Raw genomic sequence first — 9,175 nt, 5'->3', positions numbered from 1 at the left:
TAGGGAAATAAGACATTTGGGCCAAAATTAAAAAGAAAAAAAAAAGACAGAGGCCCATCAGCCCATCAGCTAGCGGTCCGCCAAGCCAAGCCGAGCCAAGTGGAGCTGCGCCAGCCTCACCAAAGCTGCCACTTGTCGCAGTCTGGTGCGCCACAGATCTGTGGGACCCAACTGTCCCCTTGCACACGCGTGTTTGATGCACACTGCTTCCCCCCCCCCCAAGGCAAGTGCCTTCCACGAGCGCGTCAGGCATGTTTTCTTTCTTCTTCTGCATGGGTCCCGCCGTGCAATAGTTCTCCCATCAGCGTGCGCCACATGTCCATAAGGGACCTAGCTATCGGCCATTCTTCCTCTCAGCCACTCAACGCGTGCCACGTGTCATGTCTGAAGCAGTTTTTATCCTGCATTTTCCAAGCGTCAGTCCTAGACGAATCTTAGCGTGCCATGTGGCATTTTCATTCCCTGCTCGAGCCGTTCATGCATAATACTTTGGATTATTCATCAGTTTGTATCTGTTTGTGATAGTTTTTCTTCCCACCATAATCAGCTTTTACTCACCAAATAAAGCCTTGTAAATTTCAATTAAATAGGAAAACATTTTTAGTTTTATTTTCTTTATTATTTTTGTTGTTGATTGTAACTTTTGGCATGGCCCAACAACTCTATAAATAGGGCATTTATCAAGGTTATTGGTTGTTGATATTTAGCGTAAGTTTAGATACTCATTTTTGTCTTGCTTTTCTTCTCATATTTTCTCTTTAGAATTATGTTCAAGCTAGGCTAAAGATCTTGGGTGAGACTAGAGATGATCCTATATGTGTAGTAAGCTTGTTTGGGTTTTGATTCTCTAATAGTTTGTAAGTTTTATACATTTGAGTAAATAATTTTCTTTTATCATATTTCTTCCTCATATCAATATATTTTATTGTCAACTTTTATATAAATCTAGTCAAGCTCTTTTTATGTGATTGTTGCATGATACTATATATTAGTAGGAATTATTTTATGAGAAGTCTTTTACTACAATATCACCCCGAGGTATATTGTCGCTTCTCGATTTCTTATGAGATAATTTTTCCCAGTTCTAAACATAAGAATATCTCTTACGTTAAATAATTATTGTCCATAATTGTCCATAACTTGTCTGATTATGAACCATAACTTGACAAATTATTGTCCATAATTGTCCATAACTTGTCTGATTATGAACCATAACTTGACAAATTATTGTCCATAATTGTCCATAACTTGTCTGGCTATGAACCATAACTTGACAAGTTTGTCCATAACTTATCTGGTTATGAACCATAACTTGACAAATTATGACATATTAATTTCTATAACTAAAAATTGACTTATATACTTTCTTAAGCTTTTCATATTGGTCTATTTTTTACTATTTTCTTATTAATTACTCGTATCTTTCTAGCTACTAGACTGATGAGTAATATTGGGCCTAATAAACACTCTAGTGGGCCATTTTAGGCCCATCCAACGAAACCGAAGAGGTGCTACGCAAATTAACCATGTCAATACCTGCCATCAAGTTTTGCCCCGTGAATACAGAGTTTTTGACGCTTTTTAAGGGTTTAGGGCTTTAGGCTCTAGCGCCTCCGTTCCCTATTCAGACTCGGAGAAAAGTTTCTGAGGGACTTTCTTTCGCCAACTTCGCTTACCAATTAGGGTTTGATCTTGATCACTAGGCGGCTAGGGTTTTGACTCTCGCACTAAAATAGACCTACTTTTTATTCTTCTTTTGCACTTTACATATTGATATACACTTCTAATACTAAATTTCAGTATTCCCCTATTTGAGAGTCTCTCTCTCGGATTCCCATTTTGTCAATCATATTCATACATAAACACTACAAACTTTTTCATCAATTCTGGGTTTTCTTTAATTTTTTCCCTTCTGGGTTTTCTTGATTTTCCGCTGAAATTCTTTCCAAGTTCTCCAAACCCAATCCGGGCCTCTTGATTTTCTTGAGTTGAGTGGTTTTTTGCACCAAATACCGATCTGGGTTGTTTATTATTGTTTGAACCGTGGCCATTTTCTCTGATATTCAATCTGGGTTTTCCTTCTACATAGATTTTCTTTTATCAGAAAGTGTTCTGCTTCTTGTTTTCTAGGAGAAGATCATATAGATTATACAGAGAAGAAAAAGATTAAACTGAGTTTAACAGCTTTTGAATTCTGAAACATGAGTTTTTCTGATCCTTCTTCTCCATTTATGCCATCTTTACAGTCTTACATTCCGGGCAGTGATGCCATTAACATCCTGCCTCAATTCTCTATGGACAATGAAGGTCGAAATTCTGATTTCGATCTTCAACCCCCTCCATACAAAAGGGCTAGGAATTCGGAAGAAAACCAATCGAATTCTTTGCCTTTCCTGCCTATGAACACAATAATGATTCCTCCAAATGCCCCGGTCAACAAGGGCACTACCAACATTTTCTTCAAGACTCGCTTGTGCGCCAAATTCAAAATGGGGATGTGTAGGAACGGTGAAAACTGCAACTTTGCTCATGGAAGCGAAGACATGAGGCAACCCCCCGCGAATTGGCAAGAACTCGTTGGATTGCGCGGGGATGAAGACAGGATTTCGTCTGGTAATTGGGACGATGACCAGAAGATAATCCACAGGATGAAGCTGTGCAAGAAGTTTTACAATGGCGAGGAGTGTCCTTATGGGGATAGGTGTAATTTTCTCCATGAGGATCCTTCAAAGTATAGAGATGATTCGGGGAGGTTTAGGGAGAGCTCAGCAATAAGCATTGGAACCTCGGAACCGTCGGGGATTTGTGAAGATAATAAAATGGTTTTGAATGCTGGTTCAGATCCATTAAGAGGAAATGTGAAGCCTGTGTATTGGAAGACAAAGTTGTGTAACAAGTGGGAGCAAACGGGTCACTGCCCTTTCGGTGAAAAATGTCACTTTGCTCATGGGCTTGCAGATACTCAGTCTGCTCTGCATAGTAAGTTGATCGTTTTCTTGTTCTGGTTTGGATTTCAGAATTGATCTAGATGAGCATGATTGAAAAAAAAAAAAAAAAAAAAAAAGAAAGAAGTAATACGTATATCTGTTACGTTAAATAATTATCTTTTGTGCAACTTGTTGGAATTATGTTTAGTTCTGTTGGAGAAAGGTACTAATTTCTAGGACTGGTGTCCTGAAATATTGTTCTGGATAATCCTATTGTCTTTTCAGTTTCTGAATTTGAAAACTTGTACTACTATTATGTTTGTACATTGTAACAATAATTGGCTATAAAGGTAAGTTTGCAAGATAGTTTAGTTAGGTTTAACCATCCAATGTTAGAGAGACGGCCAACATTATATAATCCCAAATTTACAATTTCTTAAGTTACTTTATGAAGAGTTTTAGCAATCCTTGTTCGGAACTTTTAATTGTTATGTTATATGGTATGAATTAAATCCTCGGAATGCCTTGATAGCTACTTTTTGGTTCCTAATTTGGATGTTTACTGATGTCAGAGTTGCAAGCTTCTTCTGGACGAGTTGAAGGAGAAGTGCCGAGTTACGCTTCCATATCGACGAAACCTCAAGTTTCTGCTGGTGATTCACTTCCAAATGCAACAACTGTGGCTGGTTTTAATGAAGATGTGCAGGGTAAGAAGTGCTTGTTAAAGTGGAAAGGACCGAAGAAGATCAATCGCATCTATGCCGATTGGCTCGATGATCTGCCTTTGGTGCACAACCTGCCGAGCAGAGTGGAGAGCTGAGTTGAGTTTCAAACACTAATATGGAGTTCATTTCCCTTGTTGTTCAAGAAATCTCAAAGAATTCTGTTACCATAAGAAAATTTTTGTGTGTTTTCCATGCATTCTCTTTTCTTCTTTTTTGTTAATCAAGTCCTTGAGGTTCTGTTCTTAGTATTGATATTATAATCTTTTTTTTTTTTTTTGCTCACATCTCTTGTGAGATATAGGCTTGCAAATTCGGAACTTTATATATATATATATATATTCAGAGTCAAATAAAGAGGCAAGTGTGGTTATTGAATTGAAGGCGTGTTCTTTGCTTACTTTTCCATTCAAAATGCAGGCCAGCACTGTGATTCAAGTCTTTGTGCGTTGATCTGGTTTTTTTTTTTTTTTTTAACAATTATACTTCAAAACTCTTAATTAAGTAACAAATTTCGTTACAGTGAAAACGGCCTTTGATAGAAAACTGCATATGCATTACATGTATATAACTATTCAAGAGTAATTAAGAAAATTAAACTAATTTATATTTTAATTGAGATAAAAATCTACAAACATACAAATCACATGCAAACTAGAGGATTTTGAGGGACGGGGCGGGAGAATTCGATGGCCTCACGAGGGGTGAGCAACGGGCTTTTGACGGTGCTTTCCTTCCGTTTGTCCCCGTCCCTCTTCTTTTCTTTCTTTTTTTTTTTATCATCATCATCATCATATTATTTTACTAAATTTGGCCAACGAATAATGCTCGCAGTTTTCCATCCAAAATTAGAATGTTACTTTCAATTTAGTCAAATTTACCACTAAATTAAGAATTTCAAGCGACTATTTGTTGAAGTTAAGATATCAAATCAAGCAATTGCTTGTCTATTAAAAGTCTCAGAATTGTAGTAGTAGGCATATTAATATAAAATAGTAGTAAGTACACATAATTTAATACACAGCTAGAGTTATTCAGAAGTGTCCTTTAAAAAAAAAAAAAACGGGCTTTATTCAGAGTTATTCAGTAGTAGGCAATTATCCTTCCAAGTTCGTCACTCAGCTAAAGCACTCAAGACTCAACAATCCTCCTCAACAAACATGTATAGCCAAATCCATGGAATCTATTTCTCGCACACAGCGATTCTACCCACCTCTTCTTTGCCAGAATATCCAACGCCTGTCAAGGACTATGTCCACCCCGGCATCGAGGACTTGATCGATGGCAAAACCTCAGCCCTCAGGAAGAAAACAGATTGCGACGTGTTCTTGAGTTTCAGAGGCGAAGACATGCGCAACTCATTCACCGGCCACCTCTATGCAGCCTTGACGAACGCCGGAATCAACACTTTCATCGACGACCATGAACTTAGGAGAGGAGAAAGTATTAGTAAAGAGCTTGAGCGGAGCAATCGAAAGGTCTAGAATCTCCCTCATCGTTTTCTCCAGTAACCACGTTGATTCCGCCTGGTGCCTTGAGGAGCTGAGCAAGATCATGGAATGCAGACAGATGTCCGTTCCAGTATCCTACGTCGTTGAGCCTTCGGAGGTGAGGAAACAGACCGGTAAGTTTGAGGCAGCGTTGTTAAGACATGAAGCGTGATTTCTCCGGTCAGACTCGAATGAAACTAAAGCAAAGTTGAAACGTTGGAAGTTAGCTCTCACCGAAGCTGCAAAACTGGCAGGCTGTGGAGTTCAAATGTTATTCCGTAATGCTGATTTATTTATCCTTCTAATTATAGACATAATGAGTTTATCATCTATTTCCCAATCCATTGTTTAGAAAACAATTCTTATTTACACCAATCCAATTAATGTTGATATGCATTTATCTGGATTACAGTCATGATGAAAAATTACAGATGCAACGGGTGTCGCTCTTAACAAAAATTTCCTTTTCCTTTTTCGTTTCGTTTTGTTTTTTGAGTTTGTGTTCATAAATGAATATTTCACTTGGCTAAATCAATTAATTGCGCAAATCTACTAGCTATTTTTTTCTCTCGTGCATTTGTTAGGTGATCTTAGACAATGCCCTGTGTATTTATTTTGAAAGAATCTCTTTCCTTAGTATCGAACAATGTCGTGTTTACATGCAGGGGACAATACCTTTTAATCTAAATTTTCTGGTCATTAGAAGTTGTTCCTTTATCCGTTTCAATTTTTATGCTTGCAGAATGAATCTTGATTTAGCTTCGAAAATGTTTTCCAGGAATGACGCAGAACTTATCGAGGCGATCGTAGATTACATTTTAAGAATAACAATGAGCAACACAAACTTACATGTAGCCCCCTGCCCTGTTGGAGTATATTCTCGTGCGCGAGAGCTTAGATCATTATTAAAGCTTGAATTAAATGATCATGAAGTTCATATTGTTGGCCTATGCGTGATGGCTGGAATAGGCAAGACATCCATTGCCAAAGCTCTTTATAACATTGGTCCTCAATTTGGAAGCAATAGAAGCTTTCTTGAAAACGTTAGACAGATTTTGGACCAACCACATGTCGGGTACGTTTGCAGAAACAACTCCTATCTCATATCTTGAACAAGAAAGCAGATCAAGTATATAGTTTTGATAAAGGTTTCCAAGTAATTAAAGATTGTCTTAGTGCCAAAAGGGTACCTGTCATTGTTGATGATGTGGCTGGAAGTCGCGATTGGTTTGGTCCAGGCAGCGTAATTATTATAACAACAAGAAATCAGCAGTTGCTAAAGGAGCTTAATGTTGATGCTACATATATGGTTCTGGAAATGAACGACGTTGAATCTCTTTCTTTTAAAGTCTGCATGCTTTCGGGGAAAGAGAACCGAATGAAGAATACATTGAGCTTAAAGAGTGTCGTAAAGTATTGCAGAGGCATGCCGTTGGCTCTTACGGTTTTAGGTTCATACCTAAAAAGCAGGAGTACTAAATCAATGTGGATAAGTGAATTAGAGAAATTGAAAAGATTCCACATGAGGATGTCCTCAAAAGCTGAGAATAAGTTTTGATGGATTAAGCGATTATACGGTGAAGGACATATTCCTTGATATATCTTGTTTCTTAATTGGCATGGACATGAATTATGTTCAAGACATTTTGGATGGATGCGGTCTTTACACAGAAACTGGACTTCGGCATCTCCTTGAACTATGCCTTATAACTGTGAGTGAGAGAAACAAGATCATGATGCACGATTTGCTTCGAGACATGGGAAGAGCAGTTGTTGAGGAAAATTTGACTAATACACCTGAGAAACGGAGTAGATTGTGGTCGCATGAAGACGTATCTGGGATATTGACAGAGGAGACGGTAAGAGACCTTCTCAATATTCTGTTTCTTTACGTACAAATGACCAAAGGAAAACAATCAACAATATTATATATTTTCCTGTATCTATGAAATATTTTGCTTCATTTATTGTTCTATTGTTCCTTCGAACATGAAAACTCGTACATATGCACACAAGTATAGCATATATAAGTGTACATATAGTTCATTCATTTGCACGCACATACACACAAAAAATTTCAGTTAAACTATCTTTTGTTGTCATCCAAATTTGCTCGTTTTGATCTTTTGCAATTGTTCTTAAAAGATCATTAAACACCATTTGTTCTATGATAAATAAACTATGTCGTTATTGCTTGGTCATTCTCTCCTATGATATTCTCAATTTTAGTTAAATAGCATTACATGCAGCCTCTTTTTCTTATATAGTGCTCTACTATAACAGGGAACTAAAAATATTGAAGGCCTTGCTCTAGATATGAAAAGACTTGAGAACGTTAGTTTCGCTACAAAAGCGTTCGTGAAGATTGTTACAACTCAATTTTGTATGACTCAATGGAAGCTATGAATACCTTTCCAAAAATCTAAGGTGGCTTTGTTGGAATGGATGGATTCCCTTTGAGTTTCATTCCAAGCAACTTTTATCAAGGAAAACTAATTGCTATGAATTTTAAATATAGCAATCTCAGTCGGGTTTGGAAGGATCCTCAGGTACAATAGGATAACATTCCTTTCAAAATTTCGTTATCAGTCTCGTACAGTCCAATATTGTGCTTTGTTATACACCCATATATGCATGCATAAATACATGAATATCCATAGGTAAAACGTACTTATGTATGAATATACATGCATATTGCTCTCAGCAGTATATAAGATGTCTATTCAATCCTTATTTCTCCGTTACAGTTGCTAAAGGAGTTGAAGATCCTCAAGCTAAGGCATTCAAACTACTTATCGAAAACTCCTGATTTTTCGAATCTCCCTAATCATAGGCAATTAATACTCAAATATTGTAAGGGATTATCTGAGGTGCACCATTCAATTGGAAATCTTGAGGGGCTTCTGTTGGTAAATTTTAAAGACTGAAATCCTTAAGAAGTTTCCCCGAAATTTTTGCAAGTTAAGATCACTCAAAACTCTTATTCTTTCTGGGCGTTCAATGTTTGATAACTTAGATGAAGATTTAGGGGAGATGGTATCATTGAAGATTCTTCTTGCAGACAACACAGGGATAAGAGAAGAACCCGAAACAATAGGACGATTGACGAACCTCACAGATTTATCTTTATGCTTGAGAGCATCACCATGTAACTTGGGGACTTTCCACTGGTGGTCTAGTTTGATCGTGCCAAGAAAGAATTCAAAACCCGTGAATCTCTTGCCTCACTCCTTGCATGGCCTAAAGTCCCTAACAATCTCTCATGGACTGCAATTTAACAGATGATGCAATTCCTAAGGACCTTGGCAGCCTATCTTCGTCGCTCGTGACTTTAAGACTAGACAACAATAGTTTTCATATCTTACTGTCGAGTCTTAAAGGTCTTTCTAGGCTCAGAAGCCTGTCCCTGGATAATTTTACGCGGCTTCTATCGATTCTAGTTTCAAGATCTACCAGCAGATTTAAAAGCTCTCCATGCAGCAAGCTGTGTAGCACTGAAAGTAATACCCGATATATCAGAAATGTCAAAACTTGTTTGTTTTGGAACTTGCAAAATGCCATGAACTTGTTGGTATCCCGGGCTTGGATAAATTATTGAGGTCTGTGTCACTGCATTTGCAAAACAAGACTAGTATTGCTACTACTGCAAAGGAGAGCTTCTTACAGGTATATCTTTTTCTCACTTTATTCATAAAATTTATGCATTTTTGCTCATACATATCATGCTCCTCATGCTATAGGTTTCGACTACAACTGTTCATGTATGGTTCCCCAGTACTGCCGATGGTTCTTCCGTATCTTTCGAAGTTCCTCCAGTGGTAGACAGTAGTTTTATGGGTTGTCCAGTGCGTACTGTGTATTCAGATTCTCCTAAACAAGCACTCTTCTCAGCATTTCCAAGTGTTTCCGTGGTCGATAAAACACGAAGGAAAAGTTTTATCTTCGATCTAATTTCGTTGTCCCACCATGGTACAGCTAGTGAAGGCCATATTTGACAGGGACTCGTCTCAAATGATGAGTTAAAGTTGAAGAGCGG

General features: G+C 37.6%; 2 protein-coding genes across 2 annotated transcripts; both read left to right on the top strand.

Moving 5' to 3' along the window:
* Nucleotides 1-1,581: 1,581 nt before the first annotated feature.
* On the top strand, nucleotides 1,582-3,846 carry LOC21389305 (zinc finger CCCH domain-containing protein 39). The gene is made up of 2 exons (XM_010090035.2): nucleotides 1,582-2,979; nucleotides 3,500-3,846. Exons 1-2 carry the CDS (start codon nucleotides 2,202-2,204, stop codon nucleotides 3,745-3,747), a joined length of 1,026 nt encoding a protein of 341 aa, XP_010088337.1. The 5' UTR covers nucleotides 1,582-2,201; the 3' UTR covers nucleotides 3,748-3,846.
* Nucleotides 3,847-5,203: 1,357 nt separating this feature from the next.
* On the top strand, nucleotides 5,204-6,697 carry LOC21389304 (disease resistance protein RML1B). Its single transcript, XM_024170714.1, has 3 exons — nucleotides 5,204-5,273; nucleotides 6,073-6,214; nucleotides 6,316-6,697. Exons 1-3 carry the CDS (start codon nucleotides 5,204-5,206, stop codon nucleotides 6,695-6,697), a joined length of 594 nt encoding a protein of 197 aa, XP_024026482.1.
* Nucleotides 6,698-9,175: the final 2,478 nt, after the last annotated feature.

This window comes from Morus notabilis, unplaced genomic scaffold (assembly GCF_000414095.1).
Source record: "Morus notabilis unplaced genomic scaffold, ASM41409v2 Scaffold481, whole genome shotgun sequence".
Classification (NCBI taxonomy): Eukaryota; Viridiplantae; Streptophyta; class Magnoliopsida; order Rosales; family Moraceae; genus Morus; species Morus notabilis.
This window is presented reverse-complemented; position numbering and strand designations above follow the sequence as displayed.